A 20,554-nucleotide genomic window follows, 5' to 3' on the forward strand; every position below is an offset into this window, starting at 1 on the left:
GGTTCTGGCGACAGATTGGTGCAATGGTGTCATGGAGCACCTGGTTTTGTACCCTTGTGTACCCTTCAACGGCCAAGTCACACAACATTAACTATAATAATAAAGAAATCGCAGTAAGGAACCTTAGACTTGGCACGACTTTGTCTAGATTTCATTACTTTTTAGAGATAAACAAGCAGCTCCATCGAGACTTGGCTAGTTTTTTACAGAATGTTTTTGGTGGGATTTCACTTCTTTTTGTAGAAACCTCCTGGCACTGATTAAAATAACCGACTTGGTTTCACATTACATCTCAAAACTTTTTTGTAGTAAAAGTGTTACGAGACTTGCACCTTTTTACATGTAATGTTTTTGATGGGATCTCATCTCTTTTTGTAGGCAGTCCTTCTTTTCGGGTACTCATACCCATACTATGTATACACATATTATAACTAAACATATCTTCATTGATACTCACATCGTACATCGTAGTGTACCTTTACTTTACCTACTATTTGTAGGAACTGCAACAGTAACTTTGTAATATCATATATTTATATGGGATTACAAACTTACTTATGCAGTTCTTAGATCTTTAAAACGTGACTGATATTGCAATATTTTTAGGTTTTCCCTTTATGTGGCCATTAAACCCTAACTCTGTACCAAATTTCAGCTCTCTGAGTTTATGGGAAGTACTAGTTCTATTCTGATGATCATGAGTGAGTTTCATAAATGCGAAACTTTGCTTTCGCTTAACTTCGGAACTAAATGACCTACAGACTTGAAAGTTTGGATTTTAAGTATGTGATTATAGCTTACTGGATGACCAAAATTTCTGCGTTCTGGTCTTATCCAGAGGTTCTCAAATAGGGGCCTGAAAATGCGGCGAAATGGTTCCAGTAAAGGATGGTACGGCAGTGTTTGCTTCGCGCTCGACTTGGCGGGGGCACTGCCGTGCCCCCCGATAAGTAACATAGTTAGCTCCCGCCACACATATGTATACACTCGCTCATTCTGTAACGCGATCACATGTGCTCGAGCTGAAATTCTTATTGATTTGGTAAACTCGGTATGTCTTTCCCTTACGCGGAATAGAGGTGTTACGCACACGCGATAATTCAATCTCATGCCTTTAAACGAGCAATTCTTGTTTAGATATTTATATATTTCGGGGATCTCGGAAACAGCCCTTAGATTTCAATTTTTGTTATGTGGGAGTCTTCGGGGCGAAAAATCGATCTAGCTAAGTCTTATCTCTGGGAAAACGCGCATTTTTGAATTTTTATGTTTTCCGAGCAAAGCTTGGTCTCCCAGATATTGAATGTAAAGGGTACACCGAGTGATTGCTGCTGTTGCCTGCGCTGACGCTGAGGCAGCATCCGCAAGTGTGTAATTAATGACTATTAAATATAAAATGTACTTGGCTTTTGGAGGATAGGGATGGAATGAATACTGGGCAATTAAATAAAAAGACATATAGGACATTTTTACACAAATTGACTAAGCTCCACAGTAAGATCAAGAAGGCTTATGTTGTGGGTACTCAGGCAACGATATATATAATATATAAATACTTAAATACATAGAAAACAACCATGACTCAGGAAGAAATATCTGTATCATCATACAAATAAATGCCCTTACCAGGATTCGAACCCGGGACCATCAGCTTCATAGGCAGGGTCACTACCCACTAGGCCAGACCGGTCGTCAAAATAAAACCGCTATTGGATAATAAAACCGGATGCCCGCCTAATATAACGGTAGGTACTTAATTTTATTTCCGGCAGACAGTGACTTACCCATAAGATGGGTCAATAGACCTTTGCAAAGATATTAAAACATCCATCAATAAGCGGTTATCCCACTAATACATTCGGACCGCACACCGGACCGGTCTCCAATTCCGCATCCTATGTGAAGAGTTGAAGACCGATTACACAGAATGTACAATGCAACTTCGCCTATACCTATGTACTTACCTACCTATTCATAGATGTGCACAAACACAAACACACATACAAACCAACAGCCTTTCTGCGCTCTAAACGCATACCTAGGTACTATCTACTATATTTGTACTCCATCGGGGATAAACATACATATAACATATGTATATTCGGAAAAAAATAGTCTTTGTCAGTCGGGCAAAAATATACATACAAATCTTGTGGCTTCTTCGACTCAACCTGAATAGGCTCGCAGAATTATAAAAAATTAGTTTCTGGAAATTACTAAATATAGATATTTATGATGTTGACTGTACCAACCACCGTTCTCCTAATAACTAATCATTGTTTATTTATCCGACGAAAGATATATCAATTAACCCCTCGCGCGGCGATCATAAATATTACGCATGCGCGAACTGGCAGTAGACTCAGTTCAATGCGCGCGCGGCCGGTATACACGCGATCTATTAAAATATATTGATTTTTCGCATATATTCTAAATAGGTACTTATCTAAGTACCTATTAGGTTTAGTTCGATTTACAATATTCTTGAAAAATAGTTAAAATGGGCGCTTAATTCTATTTTCATTAGAGTTTAATATTACTTAACCAGATTTTCATTTATAACTTGATCTTTTGGAATAATACCTAAGAAACATGGTGAACAAAGTGTACAAATTAGGTTCACAAGTGATGGAGAAGAATGGGAGCAAACATAATCAAGTTTTAATGTCCATAGTTGGTAAGTTTCTAAACTCGATAAAAACAAAAACAATGTTAAAAGTTTAATGTTTGCCGTTTTTAATATTCCGTACCCAAAGGGTAAGAAACGGGACCCTATTACTAAGACTCCGCTGTCCGACTGTTTGTCTATCTGTCTGTCACCAGGCTTTAACTCATAAACCGTGATATCTAGACAGTTGAAATTTTCACAGATGATGTATTTCTGTTGCCGCTTTAACAACAAATAGGTAACTAAAAACAAAATACATACAATAAATATTTTTAATAGAACTACCATACAGCAAACGTGATGTTTTTTGCTGTTTTTTGCGTAGTGGCACGGAACCCTCCGTGCGCGAGTCCAACTGGCACTTGGTCGGTTTTTTATCCAATTGCGCGGCGTAGACCCCGGGTTACGTTATCCTTATCATACTGCCCTCAATCATCTAAGCTACAGAATGCATTCTAACTGAAACAGAGGTTGCATTTAGATTTTTCAATGGGACAAAAATTTTTTATGGCGACATCTGGATGGTTCCAAGTAAAAGTTGTTTAGTAGGTAATAAAAATAGCCTCAGAGTTATTGCGGCATTTACCTACATATTTTCAGAGGATTATACATACATTAAAGTCCAAAGCTTTTTTAAACCCTACACAGTTCACTCATCATAATATTATGTTCGATAGTAATTATCGGCTATGTACCTACACGAAAGTGTCATCTGTGGACGAAAAGTATCTTCTGTGGACACGAAATATGTACTTATTCGATGTAAATAATAGTTATTTGTTTTACAAGGGGGCAAAGTTGTTTAACCTCTCGTGCTACTATTGATACCCGAGCAAGCGAAAGATTCCAAAATTCAAAATTATGTAATTAGGTATTTATCATGCAACATCATAGGAAAGGAAACAACTCAAAATTTGGTCCGTGTGTTATTTTCTCGTTTCATTTATTATGTAAGTACCCTCTTTAAAAAGACCGCAAACTGTTTATTACCTAAATATAATTAATTATCTTTCCTTACATAACTAACTTTTACCATCAAATATATATAAGTAGGTATATGTATATATATATATGTATATATGTATATCTATACGCAAGCGGCCTACCTATACATAGTGCTCATAAAAATGCAATAAAATTCGGTAACTGCTTTCAAATATTTGCCGATAATTTCGTTTCCCAACGATTATTTGCTTATGAGTTATGATATAACTATTTCGAACATAAAATTCTTGTTACCCAAAACGGTCAGATAAATCGGTCCGAGACATAGGTCACCTTTCCAAGTAGCTAAGTACCTATAGCTATATTGGAATTTTTAGATAATATTATGGTCTGTGACTATCGTCTTGAGATTAGATTTACCTAACTACTTACTTTATCATATTAACAGCTTTAAATTCCTTAGACGTCTCTTAAAACCTTCTGACCAACATTTATCATCATCATACCCAAAAATACCACGCATAGCCACAGACCCGTACCGACACCGACCGACTGCCGTACCACAAGCTAGCAAATAGGTATAGGTAGGTACCTTAACCTTACTTGAATAGTACCTACCTAGATTGTTAACCAAAGGATGAAATAATGCCTTTCACCCGAGTTAATGTCTTTTCATTTCGAATACGAAGAAAGTAAAATGCATGTGTTTTTTTTTAAACATGACCTATATATAAGTTTTTATAGTATTTTTGAGGGTACTTTCAATTAACAATTTAGGCAAAAGTATCGTTATTTAATGGGGAGTCAAATATCAAAATGGAAATTGTATAACAAATCCATTTATACCCAAATTACAATTGCTTGTCGTAAAAAAATGATAAAATCGTACTTGGAACCTAAAATGCTCTAGTGCCGAAACGTCTCATTTTCTGCACACCTTTTAGAACAACAATGACCCTCTTTTAGAACATGAGAAATAAAAAGGCTTGAAAATTCGCCGTGCAAAGTTTGTTACCTCTAAATAATATATAATAAATATAAATCGCTTTCAAATCATTATCATTCTCGCCTTATTACTTAAACGGAAATAATTAATAATGTGAAAATGATGAAAGTTTTAATAAGTCCCTCTTCAGCCTTTCGTTTGGCAAATGCAATTAAGTACTTATCATAATAATATTCAGTGCCAATGAAGATTCTTCGTTTCGTCTGTGTAAACCACAACATTTTGACATGATTGGGATGATTATATCTTTAAATCCACCACAATGTTTTATAACTAATGTAATGTCATAATTCTTGAAACTGTACATCATATGACAATGTTACAGCATACGGATATAAGACACGTGTGAATATTTTGGCACGGTGTGTTGCTCGCACTAACGAACCGGTGAGCTACGAAGAAATCTAGTTTAAATAATAATGTCTAATTGTTGTTGTCTGTCTGTATGTGCACGATAAACCCAAAAATAACTGAACGGATTTTCATGCGGTGTTCACCTATCAATAGAGTGATTCTTGGGGAAGGTTTAGGTATACATATAAGATGAAATGATATGAATCACTTCCTTGTATCTGATTCAGCTGAAATTTGGAGTAATCTAATCTTATTAATTACGGGATACGTTCGCCTTTGTACACATTTATTGTATTCTCTCTGTGTTATGTACTTGTTTTGTGCAATAAAGTGTTTACTACTACTACTACTAATTATTAACAATTTCAGTAATTGTTGAAAATTCTGCCCGAGTTAAGTTTGATGATTGCGGTTAGTTGTAAACCCACTCCATGTATTCCTAGTTTGACGATGCACGTAGGTATTATTAGATGAAGTTCATGAATGTGACACAATCTATCATCATTTCTAGAAGGTACGAATTTGTATATGTTTGTTTTCATTCCACATCTATTCTGAGTTGACAGTGTAAGTGACTCAATTTTCAGGAAAAGAACATCCGATACATTTATTATGAGTCCACCATCCAGTTTAAATCTATTATTAAGAATAAGAATAAGAATAAGAATAAGAATAAGAGATGTTTATTAGCACAAATTTATTCAAGAACAATCGTATCTGGGTATAACAAGAATCCTTTACCGAAATCGGTTCATGTGTTTGAGAGTTTCGATGCCCCCAACCACCACACATCTTAGGTATAAGTATAATATCTCCTCTTTTTGCGTCGAAGGTGTAAAGACGGTACCGAAACAAATAAATCGTATGTCACTTCCACGGCTAAAAGAATTCCAACGCGCGTTAAAATCTGCCAAAAAGCCTACACATAAAAGCCTAGGTAGTTACTCAAGATTCAGACAGATTGTCTTTTACAGATTTCTACAGGAAATGGCTACTCCTGGCTTATTGTATGTCGTAGCTATCTACCCACTACACTACCCACTCATCAAGCATCTCTTATTTACGGGCCTAATGTAATGTATGTGCCTACGTTCTAGTGTCACATCACCTGCCAACGTTAATCAGTAGGCCAGAGACACATGAATATGTGAATGTATAATTGTGTATAGATTTTCCATTATCTCATGTTTCTCAGCGACACCATTGTGTTGGATAATGAGGAGCAGCGGGTGTCGTGTGCTGAAGAAACAATTAGCAAGAGCCAGGCGAAATTAGATCCTATTGCAAAGTGACAAAGACTAACATATGTGAGGATATCTGTACGTAATTGCCAACAATCGATGGCCCTACTTGCGAGCTACCTCACCCGAGTAATTAATTCATAATAAATAATGTAACGCTTCCCGAGTCCACTTACTTTTGAGTATTAGGGTAAGTTGAAATTACGGGTGAGCCAAAAAAATTGACCGTGATTCTGAATGAGGCGTACTTAATATTACAAGCTTTTATTTAGTTTCACCTGTCCGTTGTTTGTCTGTCTGTCTGTCGATCTGTAATCAAATCTTGCAAGTTAAATTTGATCTACTTCCCGGTTTCCGATCGAGCTGAAATTTTGCATGCATGTATAAATCGGATGACAATGCAACATTATGGTAGCATCGAGCTGATCTGATGATGGAGATAGGAGGTGGCCACAGGACCTCTGTAATGAAACAACGCAAGTTAGAGGTTTTTAGAATTGTCTCGATGAGTATTAGTTGTCTGTCGTAAGAAAAGTACAGTCAGCGATAAAAGCTTGTCATCATCATCATCATCATTTCAGCCTATATACGTCCCACTGCTGAGTACAGGCCTCCTCTCATGCGCTAGAGGGCTTGGGCTATAGTCCCCACGCTAGCCCAATGCGGATTGGGGACTTCACATACACCTTTTGAATTTCTTCGCAGATGTATGCAGGTTTCCTCACGATGTTTTATTTATTTAGATATTTAATTCAGGCAACAAGGCCCATATTACAAATACCTTACAGACTAACATACATATGTATTTTATAAGCTTAAAACTAAACACTATTTAGACGACAAAACGGCGTGGCTCCGTTGTGTCTGCTCTTGTGTCGGATTCGGCAGTTTGCCCCGGAACCTCCCAACCGAAAAGCTAGTGGTAAATATCAAATGATATTTCCTACATATATATATAAGTTCCGAAAAACTCATTGGTATGAGCCAGGATTTGAACCCGCGACCTCCGGATTGAAAGTCGGGCGTCATATCCACTCGGCCACCACCGCTTAATAAAAGCTTGTACCAAAAATAATTTTTTTGCGAAAAACTTTTTAGTACTGATGTCACTCGTATAGATCTCCACTTGAAGTGCAAAGATGAGCAAATTTGTCACTGCTGGTATTGTCGTCATCTACTCGACGATTTTCAAACTAAGCCCAACCCAACCCCTGTGAAATCTGTCAGAAATAAGATTGTGCTATAACTAAAGAACTGGCAGCTTCCTCGCTCAACGAATAACGATGACTCACGTTAGACCGGGCCGTGTCCGCGACGGAGCTTCCGCAGCATCGCCCGGACACGGCCCGGTCTAAAGTATTAGTATAGTAAAGCATATTCGGCCCCATACATTTCACGACTCTTTTCACTTTCCGCACGCATGTGCTCTATAAGATGAACATTATAAGTTTTATTTATTTCAACGGATATTCACAAAAAAGATGTTTACGGTATAATTGCAACAACCCATACAAAATGGTTGTAACGTGGCAATTAGACGCAACCCAAAATTATCTGAAGCTAAAAAAATATATCGCTTTAAATCATTGGGATTAATTATGCAAACATGAATGTCCAGCCCTATTTGACCCTAAGCTTCACTCCCTCAGTCAACCAAATTTAGCACATTTTCTACGATTGATATTATAACGTATTTAATAAAAAAATGTTTTATGTTTCTACCAATTTATGGCGCAATTATTTTTAGAATTTATCGTGACTGGACTTTTTTGGAGACATTTCGTTTCCTTGTACATTCCGAAATTAATTTCTAGTAGCTATTCAGTGAACTAGAAAATCGAATTAGGTATGCCAACAATTTACAATTGTATTTTTTCTTATAACCTCTAACAAGGCCTCACTATGTAACAACGTTAGTTGAAAGAAGAAAGTTCGGAAATTTAATTTAGGATACATTTTTGTTCCTTCAGTCCAATTGGAATAACTAACCCGAAATTATTATAACAAGTGGTGCTAACTTTTTAATGAAATAAACCTTTGATTGAAAGTACAAAGTGAAAAATAAAATCAGATTTCGGGTTACATCACTCGCATCAATGAAAATCTGTGGCGTTTTCACTGGATTGCCTAATTTTAGACAGGTTGCGCACCTTAAATTGCAGGCTGTTTTTCCCTTCGGCAAAGTGAAACGCGTCGCCACTGGTGGATAGGAGCAAATTGATAAATTATGATACCTACCACCAGCCAGCGACTGTTTGCTATGACGGAGTTTCTACCACTTAATTATTGTCGTTCTTTATAGTAGATTGTTAAACAAGGGATGAAAGGCACTCATTTCTGCCGAGGTAGTTTGGCGCTCGAACGCAGTGAGAGCGCAAATAGTCCGAGGCTGAAATGATGCCTTTCACCCGAGTTAAGCACTCTACTTTTCATTTCGAATAAGAGAAAAGTAAAATACATGTGCTTTTTTAAGCGCATACTTAGGTATACATTTTTATAGTATTTTTACGGTACTTTCAATTAACAATTGAGGGAAAAGTAACGCTATTTATGGAATGGGGAGTCAAATATCAGAATGGAAATTGTACCTATAACAAATCCATTCAAACCTTAATTTCAACTGCTTATCGTACAAAAATATAAAAATCGTACTTGGAACCTAAAATGCTCTAATGCAGAAACGTGTAATTTTCTGCACACCATTTAGGACAACAAGAGTATTAAAAACACGTGAGTCAAATTATAAAATTAGCTTAATGGTATTGTTGTTCCAGTGTGCATGCCAATCCTCGCGTACGGCACAGCCATGGGCTGGATCTCACCGCACCGCGCGCTGCTGACCGGGCCCGACTCGCCCGCAGGCGAGCCGCTCACTGACGACCACGTGTCGTGGATGGCGAGCATCATGTTCATCTTCGCGCCCATCGCCGTGTTCGTGTTTGGAGTGGCAGTCGACAAGTTTGGACGGAAGAACGCGCTGCTGTGTTCTTCCGTACCAATTGCTGTGAGTATCTTTTTGACGATCTTTGTCGAAACACGAGCCGGGTATAGTCAAACTTAAAAATCGTATTCTCCAAATTTGTGTCTGCCAGATTTATAAATTTCAATTCGTACGAATAATAGACTTAGAGCTGTGCGAAACTTACGAACGAATTACGAATAAGTAAAATTAGTAGAATATTTCTACGCTACGTTTGTGCCGACTTGCTAGTAGAGTCAATGTATGGTCACCACTTGGTGGTAACACTTGGCGTGCTGAATTAGCGTACCTATATATCCCCAACTACATAGACCTCAACGTCTGATATTAATTCAAAACCTCTGTTTTTGTGACGCAGCTGGGCTGGGCCGTGAAACTTGCGTGCGCGCAGCCGGGCGCGCTGGTGGCGGCGCGCGCGCTCATCGGCTTCGGCTCGGGCGGCGGTTTCGTCGTGTGCCCGCTCTACGTCAAGGAGATCAGTGAGGACAGCATCCGAGGCATGACCGGCACCTTCGTTATATTCTCACAGGTCAGCTGGTGATCACTCAATAGTCTTCAGTGCGCGGTTGTTTTATGCGATAAACACATTACGCATGCGATCAGCCAATTGTAAAAAAAAAATGCTGCGTTTAGTGTGTGGCAAACGCATCGCGTTTAATAACGCTGCGTTTATCGCATAAAACAACCCCGCGATTTAATTTCAAGAACTGATGTACAAGTGTTCTTAATCTCAAGTGAAGTTTCTTATACTTAAATAGGCTGGGTGGATGTTGCCTAGACAAGTTAGGAGGTATAAACGAACTGCGAAGGCGGGCGAACTGGCAAGTCTCAGTCCCCTTCTACCCCATCACCTACCTAATAACTATTAAAATAAAACTTTCTACGCAATTATGGCGGAAAATGACTTCCATCATTTTGGAAAAGAGCTGATACTTTTTAAACTCCTGGATCGATGTTTATCAATCATAGCTATGAATCACCGAAAGGAAGCTCGGATCGCTTTCACGTACAAAACCGCATCGAAATCGGTCCGTCCGTTTGAGAGCTATGCCAAGGAAAAACACACAGACATTGGCGTCAAACGTATTTATAACACCCCTCTTTTTGCGTCGGGGATTAAAACTATGTATGTATGTGGAGGGCGTAGTTATGGGTCATTCTTTGATTTGGTGTAAATCGCGTGTCCTTCGCGTTTTCCGGTACTAAACAAAGTTGGATCTTTACCGTGTCTTATACTTCGAAGTAGGTACCTAGTAAATAAAAAAAATATTAATTCAGGCCGTTTTCTTACAATTTTCTGAGAAATTAGTAAAGCTAATGGCATTTTAACATTTGTATTGGCTGTTCGAATAAGTAGGTATCAATACATTTTATTTCTATTTGCCTACCTACTATTAAGTACTTTCGTTGCTGTGAGACCTCGCTGTTTCTAATGATATACCTACTCAAGGAAAGGTGAATACCTCCCTGGACGGAGAAACCTTAAGCTATTTATTTAGTTCAAAGTGATCCGTCCCTTAGCCGGTTCCAATTACCATATTACTTTGAAGAAACACATATTATTACGCCGTACCGATTTTACCCTTACCTATTTCGTCAACATCCGAAATACTGGACTTTTGGCCCTCTTTTTAGGGTTCCATATTTTTTAAGGGGAAAAAATTTAGGTAATCGGGTAGGTTAGGCAAATAAGGTAGCTTTAGGTAATCCGTACGCATGCTAGCCACAGACATGGCTTAAAAAATAAATTCCATTCATTTACCAACGTATTCTCGAATAACGGTGTGACTTCAAATAAACGGTTCCTTTTCCAATTTGTGGGACAGACAATGGGCAACCTGCTGGTGTTTATCCTGGGCGACCTGCTGCCCTTCCAGACGGTGCTGTGGATCCTGCTGGCCATCCCGCTGCTCCACTTCTGCATCTGCCTGCGGCTGCCCGAGACGCCCTCCTACCTCATCAAGTGCGGGAGGAACGAGGTAGGTACACAACTTGGCAAAGTTCGATTGGTTTAATGGCAAAGTTAAGCTTGGGCACAAATGCTTACGTATGTCCGGATGTCCTTGTCTGCAGGTCGCAGTTATCAGCTGATTCTCATGACATTTTGTGAGCCGGTTTGATAGTTAAATACATTTTTTTGTCGTTTCGAAAAATGTTCAAAATGGCGGGAGTTACCATAAAGCCAGTTGATAATGACTCTGCGCGAGTTATCGCGAAGGTCTATTAGCTCACAGAGCCTCTAGTCTACCCACTTAAGTAAGTATTATTTGTAAGATTTTTTTTTTATTTCGCAGTCTAGTATGTGGTGTTTTAATGTAGAAGGATTTAAAACCTATTACGTAAAACTTGTAGCCATATTATAAGTCCCTATTTATTGAAAACATTTCTTTCATAAGTAAGTAACTGAAGAATAAACGACTAATGTTCAATATATAATATAGTCTTCAGTTACTTACGCAATTTTAAGTGACCGCCTGCCGTCGTTCGCTCCGGTCGCTAGCTAGATGTATGAAAAGGTGTATGATTTGTTAAGGTTTTGTGTAGGTAAGCCGTGCGAAGCCGGAGCCGGTCGCAAGGTAAAAATAAAATCAAGCCCAGCGTTCAAAAATTAACGCCATTTAATTTACGATTTTTTTTTTTTTAATTATGAATGGGCTTACTCATGGCCACAGACTAGCCGAGGCGTAGACGTGGCCTACGATGGAGCGAGCTCGCCCAGAAGGTGCCTGTTCACTCTTGATTTGAAGGTTGCCGGGTTATAAGAACACGGAAATATAGACGCCGGCAAGGAATTCCATTCCTTGGCAGTGCGCATAAGGAAAGTAGAAGCAAAGCGCTTCGTGCGAATTGGTGGAATATCTACCAAGTAAGGATGGAAACCGGCCGTGCGTCTAAAAGTCCGATGGTAGAATGGGGACGGTGGAATAAGCTCGTGTAGCTCTTGGGCACACTCCCCGAAGTGCAACCTGTAGAATACCGACAGGCTGGCGACTTTCCGCCGATGGGCCAAAGACTGAAGCTTAGCCGTTAGCTTCTTGTCGCCAATCATCCTCCTGGCTCTGCGCTCCACTGAGTCCAAAGCGGCGAGTTGGTATTTAGCTGAGCCATCCCACAGGTGGCTGCAATACTCCATACACGACCGGACTTGAGCTTTGTAAAGTGTTAGAAGCTGTCCAGGTGTGAAGTATCGCTTCACCTTATTTAGGACGCCCAGCTTTCTGGCCGCAGTTTGTGCTTTAGACTCAATGAAGCTGCCGAAGCTGAGGACTGAACTCAGCTCCATGCCGAGGAGTTCCAGGCTGTCGGCAATAGGTACAGATGCACCCCGGAAAGAAGGAGTCAGGTCGAATGGACTCCGTTTTGCGGAAAATAGACACGTCTGCGTTTTGGAGGCATTGAACGTGACCAGATTGTCATCACCCCACTGGGAAACGAGACTAAGGGTCAAGTTCATTCGCTCAACCATGGCCTCTCTCTGTGAACGTATATCCTCCCTGCTGTCCCCTGCACTAGCCAAATATCTCTCAACAACCGTACTGTCATCTGCATAACCTACAATGCTGGGTTGCAGCATGTCGTTAATGTGGAGCAGGAAAAGGGTTGCGGAGAGAACAGACCCCTGAGGAACACCGGCGTCAATGGCCATGAGGTCTGAAGAGCAGCCATCAATAACTACTCTGATCGACCGTTCACTCAAGAAATCAGATAGCCAGCTACAAAAGTCAGCAGGGATGCCGTATGCAGGAAGCTTGCTAAGGAGACTTGCGTGCCAAACCCTGTCAAAGGCCTTCGAGATGTCCAGTGAAACAGCAAGCGCTTCACCGTTCCTCTCGATGGCCTCGCCGCAGCAGTGCGTGACATACGCTAAAAGATCCCCAGTAGACCGACCTCGGCGAAAGCCATATTGACGGTCACTGAGCAGATCATTTGCTTCGAGGTATGCCAGCAGCTTGCCGTTAAGTACCCTTTCCATGACTTTACAGAGCATGGAGGTAATGGCGATTGGTCGGTAATTGCAGGGATCAGCACGACTACCCTTCTTGGGTACTGGCTGCACGTTTGCAAGCCTCCAGGATTTCGGCACCGTTCTTGTTTGGAGAGAGAGGCGGTACAGGCGTGTCAGTACAGAAGACAACTCAGGCGCACACTGCTTTAGTACACGTGCAGGTATACCGTCTGGTCCACTGGCCTTATTCACGTCAAGATTCTGCAGAGCTCGGCGTACCTCTTTTTGATGAATAGCAATTCTCTGCATAGAGGAACTGCATTGAGGTAGCGTAGGTGGAAGTTTTGAGCCTGCGTCTAGACGTGAATTGCTCGCAAACAGAGAAGCAAACAAGTTTGCTTTCTCTGTCGCGGAGTGGGCCAGTGTCCCATCAGGTTTCTGCAGAGGTGGCAATGTGGGTCGGCAGAAGTTAGATTCGACCGCTTTCGACAGGGACCAGAACCGCTTGCTACCAGGAGGGTAGGAGGCGAGTTTGGCCCCTATTCGACTGACGTGGTCGAATCGAGCCTTTCGAAGCACCCGTTTGCAGGACTTGGCAGCTGAGTTAAAGGCTTTTTTCCTCGCGCGAACCCTCTGTGCTCCAGCTTCGGTATCGCGGGCTAATACCCAAGCCTGGTATGCAGACTGCTTAAGGGCCTCGGCTCGAGCACAGTCCGAATTGTACCATGCTCGGGTCTTGTGATCGAGCGATAGGTCGGAGAACGGAATGAAATATTCCATTCCCTGCCGAATCACATCCGCAACAGCCTCAGCAGAACACGAGGGGTCACCCGAAGAAAAACAGACCTGCCGCCAGGGGAAAGACGCAAAGAAATGCCGCATCTCATCCCAGTCCGCTGACTCGTATCGCCATACTCTCCTCGTGCCCCTAGGGCAGAGATCAGGAGGAGAGTGGATCGACACGGATTTCACTAGACAGTGATCGGACGATCCTAGCGGAGCTGAGACCGAAACCGAGTGCCTGTCTGGATCAGTTGTCAGCAGAAGGTCAAGGCAATTGGGTGTATGGTCAGTAACATCCGGTATCCGCGTCGCAACATTTACCAGCTGGGTAAGGTTTAGGGATACAGCAAATTTGCGCGCTTCCCTCCCAGCGTGGCAAGTATTCTTGAACGGGAACAGCCACTCCTCGTGGTGGGCGTTAAAGTCCCCAAGGAATACGAGTTGAGCCGCAGGGTACCGCTGTTGGGCTTTATCTGCCATCTCAGTAAGGTGGTCAAAGAGCCTAGTTGTCTCCTGGTTTCCGCTGTGCGATCGGTAGACACAGGCATACAGAGTTTTCTCTGAGCCCGAGTCAACCATAATCCACAAAGTGGAAAACCCGGCAGCCTCAAAGCAACGGAGACGCTTGCAGCAAATGTTATCGCGGACGTACACACAGACCCCAGCACGTGCTCTGAACTTATGTTCCAGTGAGTAGCCTGGGTAGTTGAGGTACGACGCGTCCGCTGGGGTTTTGATTTGCGTCTCCGTCAAAAAGAATAGGTGCGGTTTTTCGGTTTCAAGATGGTGGTGGACCGGATCGATATTTGAGTGCAACCCCCTGATGTTGGTGAGGTGCACTTTCAATGGGAGGAAGTGCAGCCGGTGTTTAACCCTATTCTTTTTTCTTTTCAATTTCATATTTGTGGAGTGTGGGATGGGTGAAAAAATGCCTGTCGAGGTGTTGCGTTTACCATTTGGATCACTTGAGCTAATCCGGACAATGAGGAGCTCACTTGGAGACTGCGGGGACGCCCGAGCCCCCCTGAAATAACCCACCGGGTCCTCCCGTCCAGTCGCCAACTGGCACGGTGGAGCTATTCCAGGATTTTTCGCTAGGTGGCGGGGCAGCCTCTCGCACGTGGCTGTCGTACAATTGGGCCCCCAACTTCCTGCGGTCGGCCACCGGCAAGACCGTGCCTCGGATCCCGCTACCCTCCAGCGTGAGCCGCTGAATTTAACAAAAATAAACTAGTAATTTGAAGGCAAATGTTTAATCCCATTAATGTCTCATTTATCTATTTATAACGCGTTCCGATCTTGCACATTCACAAGTAACCATCACGTGGCCTAAGTAACTATTTGTATCGGTAACTATTATTACCGACGACAGGTCTGGTAGTGACCCTGGCTATTAAGCCGATGATCCTGGGTTCGAATCCCGGTAAGGTCATTTATTTGTGTGATGAACACAGTTATCTGTCCCTCCTGAATACCATGAGTGTTTTCTATATATTTATTTTATTATATATTTAGGTGCCATTGTCCTATACAGTGTGGAAAAATAAGTCGGGCCCTGGAGGGAATAATACATTGTGCAACGTGGGGCGTAAGTTGAATATTGCAAACGAGAGTAAGTTAAATTGCGACGGCTTGCCAGAGCGATTTATAGACTCGAGTTTGCAATATTATTACGCCCGAGTTACACACAATGTTTTTCATCACACTTGCGATACAAAAATTAAGTATAAAGACAAAAAACTGTTAATTATGGCACTAGAAACTTCATAACTCCCTAGGGAGAACGCTTTTTCTATAACTCCCGCTAAACCTGCGTGCAATTCCACTTTTACTGAGCGAGTGTGATAAAAACTATCTTAAATCCTTAAGTTGGCTCATTTTACTTAAAAGAGACGTTCCTTTATTTTCAAAAAGAAACGAAACTGCATTCATAGATTTTCTAAAACTCTCTTGCCTCGCCCGGGACTCGAACCGACTAAAAATTCCAAAACACAAAACACTCGCAATTTATTCTACTAGTCGATACAGTTAATGTTAATGATAACATTTCTCCAAGGAACATTATTAGGTCTTACACTCGTCTGTGGTACAAATAAATATCCATAAAATCTAATATGTTAGTACTCAAGATTTTTTAGACAAGCGAAATATATATATATACCTACCTATTTCTGTTTAATTCAAGTTCCTATATCGTCGGGTGACAAGCAAAAGTCACTAACTAACAGCATTGAAATTATTGGACAATAAACCGTGTTACAAGTGTAATACAGTGCATTGTTACTTGAATTTTTTGATAGTATTTAGTGACTTTTGCTTGTCACCCGACGATATAGTGAAAAAGAAAAGCCAATTTAAAAGATAAAGATATGCAGTAATCCCTTTGATCGAAACGGATTTTGGTTCAGGGACCTATTTTAATAAGGTTGTGAGCTTTCAACAAGAATCCGCTTATTCAATTTTAAATTACCTAAATCCTGAAAGTATGAGCACTCGCGTGAAATTATGATTATTCCAAAATACGAAATGCTTCTAAAAAAGGTAGGAAATTTCGTAATTGTAGAATTAATATGTTGGAACTTCAGCTACCTACGTTATTTTATTAGATACTAGCGACCCGTCCCGGCTTCATACCGGTCAACAAATTTTAATTCGTCTAAACCTTCCCCAAGAACCACTCTATTGATAGATGAAAACCGCATGAAAATCCGTTCAGTAGTTTTTGAGTTTATCGCGAACATACAAACACACAAACAGACAGACGCGGCGGGGCACTTTGTTTTATAAGGTGTAGGTACTACTTAGTGACTTAAATGTATGAATCTACGCAGAGTTTTTTTTAATATGCCTGTATGTACCACCGTCGATATTGTTTTTTGACTTGTTTTTGTACCATATATATGATTAAAGAAGTACATGATGGATTTGAAAATATTAGATACCCAGGACGAAGTAAAGTCTATCAATGGCCAGTAAATTGAGTGGCCGTTAGTAGGTACAGTCAGCACCAATAGTAGTGGATGAGCAATTGAACACCTTCCCATTTCTTTTTCTCGTGCTTTTGAATGCCTTTTTAAAGCACTGTGAAGGTAAGTACCTACTCCCCTTTGCTTGGCATATACCTACTTAAATAATACTTACTAATACTAATCACTTATCAAGGCAGCCGAATTGTGACTGAGGGGTAACTATGGAACCCTTGGAAAACTGAGCATGCCCGCCATGCCCGGCCCGACATGCTCTTAGCCGGTTTTTGTTAAGCAATTAGATATTTAGAGATGTTAGATGCTCTTGACGCGTTCGATCCGCTCCTTTCGATGCTGACTGTACCTACCTACATGAGTAACATCGTTAGTAATTTATGCTTCGACATGTGGATGAGATTATGATGAACTCACAGATGGCCACAATTAAAATGCCGCCTTCCTAATTGAATACCTATCTCAAATTAAGTAATGGCCCCCTAAGTAATGGTCATTACAGCAATATAATTAATAGTATAGCTGCAAATTTTAGAAATACCTAACGAATCAGTTTAAGACATCAGTCTGGACACATTTCTTGTAATCTGAAGTACAAAGGAATCTCTCGTTTATTGGATACAACCAAGACTCAAACAATCCTACTTTCAAGAATGAAACTCGACCCTTTTATAGACAAAATAAGCTATTCACTGAACGTCCATCTATTATCTGTAGGGTAACACAATGAAAATACAGAAAAGAGACTCAAAGGAAGTCACGATTCCTATTGTTCTTGGATGAAAATACTGCACAGCAGCAGTATTATGTGTAAAATAATGAAATTATACTACTACAAACAATTGAACATCAGCGCATTGAGTTCGTATTGAGAAGATTCACGTGCATTTCATGTATTATATATATGTATCTGTGCGTATTTTGGGTTAGACAAGGGGAAATAGTTACGTGATTATTTATACGTAAACAGATAGCTAACGTGACAACTATGCTGGAAGAGAAACAATCACTATAGTAGCTCTGTGAGCTAATGTAAAACTCGCACTGAAGTCGCAAAAACCGAATGAACTGAAATATCCGAGATCGGCTGAGAAATGCGTACGGTAGTGGACAACATTCGGACCTCGGACAGACAGTTGGGCAGATAGGACTCGTGTGGGCATCTTAAATCCTTTAACCAGAATCACTTATCCCGTCTCCGCTCCCTCATGGCCAAAAAACTAGACACCAAAACGAATGTGGTGATTAAAAACATTAAATTTTGGTTTTGTTTAAGTATGTGTGTATTTCAAAACGTCATCAATGTATGGTGTTAAACAGGAAACGGCGAAGGTCCTGAGCTGGCTGCGGTCTCTGCCACAAGACGACAAACGTATCAGCGAGGAGGTGGACCGCCTCATCATTGAGCAGACTACCAGCGAGCCGAAGTTCTCACCGAAGCTGTTGTGTAAGTAACATTCAGAATACAGACCACAATCTGACATTAGCATCAACCAAGTGGCGGTCAGGCAGTAAAGTAAGTACGACATACTTACCTAAGTAGGTACCTACCTAAGATATGCTTACCTACTAGCTGACTGTCTATTTGCAAGGGTTAGTGCCTGCGTTGTCTTCATGAGGAAACTGTACCTACTGTAAAGCCTAAGTGTTAGTGGCGCCATGATGGCAGAATGCCGATTTGAGTAGGTAGCTAAAATAAGTAAATCATTTTGGTTTGTGCAGATTGATGTAGCGGTGTGTACTTATGTATTTGGTTGAGTATCACCTTTTCGCCTGGATGGACATCGATTCTTCATAGTTCTCGCAAATTCTATACCTACAATTTGATAGCACCAATAAACCAATCAAGGTTAAAAAATAGGAAAACAAAACAACCAAGAGATCAGATCACAGGTCCATTGGCCAATTGACTTTTGACGCCATACAAATTCATGCAAACGAATTAATGGGGCAAATTGGAAATAATGTGCGATGCTGCAGCACGGTCTGTGATTGGTCGCGGTGGCCGGGGAGGTCTCGCCAATTGACATGATGAATCTGCCCGTATTGTTTTCCTTTCTGTTTAATACACATTAAATGGGGTTATTGTCGCAAAAAGTTGTTACACTTTCAATATTGGAATTCTGACTTGAATTTACACAAGTTAAAGCACTCGTCCCGTTTCGTCAAGTACAATATCGCACATGTGTTAATTCTAGTTGTTAATAACCCCTAGTGTAGGTAAATTTCATTCGATAGCGTGACGTGAGTACGCTCGGAGTAATTAACAATGGAGCCGCCATTAACAGGCGTTCCCCTCTGTCGAAAATAGGCGGCCAATGGTCAGCCACATGTCAACCATATGTATGGACTGACGTTTATCTGACATGACGTACCATTTGATGTGCCCCTCCCCCGCAAAAAACGGCAGACTATTTTGTACCGAAAATTTTAGACATGGCGTCTCCATTGTTAATTACTCCGAGTGAGTACGCGTTTACTTGCGTTCAGTTTCATTTGGTATGGAATTTTGAACCGCGCGCCAAGCGGGACGTTTTGGAAACTTAGAATCCTCTACGAAATGAGACCTTTGACGCCGTTTGAAACCACCCTGGAGGTCTAGGTACCTATGGGAAAACAGCCGCATTTCCATGAGACGTAACGCTTATGGCGTCAGCAGGAGGACAAAACCTTACAGAGTGTCTGAAAACAGTCCCGCCGGTTATAAAAGCCCGTACCAATAATAACGATTTCTGACAAGCTTGTTTCTCTTGCAGTCACCGACAAGACCGCCGTGAAAGCGTTCTGGGTGGCGCTGATCGTGAACCTGACGCGCGAGTTCTGCGGCTGCATCGCCGTGCTAGTATACGCCAGTCACATCTTCGAGGAGGCCCGCAAGGACGAGAGCACCAGCATCGCGCTCTCGCCCAACAAGCAGTCCATCCTGCTGGCCGTCGTGCAGATCCTCGGCTCGTTTCTGGCGTGCCAGCTGGTTGATCGAGCTGGGAGAAAGGTAAGATACGGTTAAAGACAGGCTCAGAACAGCATTTATCCCGTTGGATTGGGATCCTCACTGCTGTGGAGAGTAGGTAGGTTCCGCTTTCCGACTTCTCTTATCCACTTTGCCCGGTTCTGACTTTGGTTGAGAGACATTTTATGCGGAGGTCGAACATAAGTACTGTAGTGAAAGATAAGATAGGATAAGCCATTGGGGTATATATACTAAAAATATGCAGACGCAGGTACCTAATCTATGCAAGCGTCCTTAACGTTACTCTTCCTTTAATCATGCAATTACAAACCCATTCATCAACTGCTCAACGAGAATGAACGGAAAATCTTCCACGCGCTAATATCCAACAATTAAGTAAATATGGCACTGGTCCGACTTCGCACCGTGACAATGACAGCGTACCTAACTGATACGCTGGTTATTAAGTAACATACACAGAGTAAAACACCGGGCGTTTTTAGGCTAGGTTTACTCGAAGCGAAAGTTCTATCCAAGTTAACCTACGAGTATATTACAAGTACGTATAACCTATCGTCGACCTAAATCGCAAACCTCGTAACTCAATCTGACCAAATTTTACAGAAGGCACAAAAAACTTAATTACCAAAAATTTTGTATGAAGACTTGCTTAGTTTTTTTTACATAATGTTAAGTTAAA

The 20,554-nt window shown here is 41.1% G+C and overlaps 1 protein-coding gene across 1 annotated transcript in view; it reads left to right on the forward strand.

Moving 5' to 3' along the window:
* The first annotated feature begins 2,369 nt into the window (after positions 1-2,369).
* The window catches only part of LOC134674064 (facilitated trehalose transporter Tret1-like), a 40,762-nt gene continuing 22,577 nt past the window's right edge, over positions 2,370-20,554 (forward strand). Inside the window, exons 1-6 of the mRNA XM_063532114.1 lie at positions 2,370-2,677; positions 8,989-9,218; positions 9,553-9,723; positions 11,021-11,173; positions 18,225-18,351; positions 19,661-19,896. Coding sequence (XP_063388184.1) covers positions 2,593-2,677; positions 8,989-9,218; positions 9,553-9,723; positions 11,021-11,173; positions 18,225-18,351; positions 19,661-19,896 — 1,002 coding nt within the window. The 5' untranslated portion in view covers positions 2,370-2,592. The remainder of the gene's footprint in view (positions 2,678-8,988; positions 9,219-9,552; positions 9,724-11,020; positions 11,174-18,224; positions 18,352-19,660; positions 19,897-20,554) is intronic.

Source organism: Cydia fagiglandana, chromosome 19, assembly GCF_963556715.1.
Source record: "Cydia fagiglandana chromosome 19, ilCydFagi1.1, whole genome shotgun sequence".
In the NCBI taxonomy this organism is placed as follows: domain Eukaryota; kingdom Metazoa; phylum Arthropoda; class Insecta; order Lepidoptera; family Tortricidae; genus Cydia; species Cydia fagiglandana.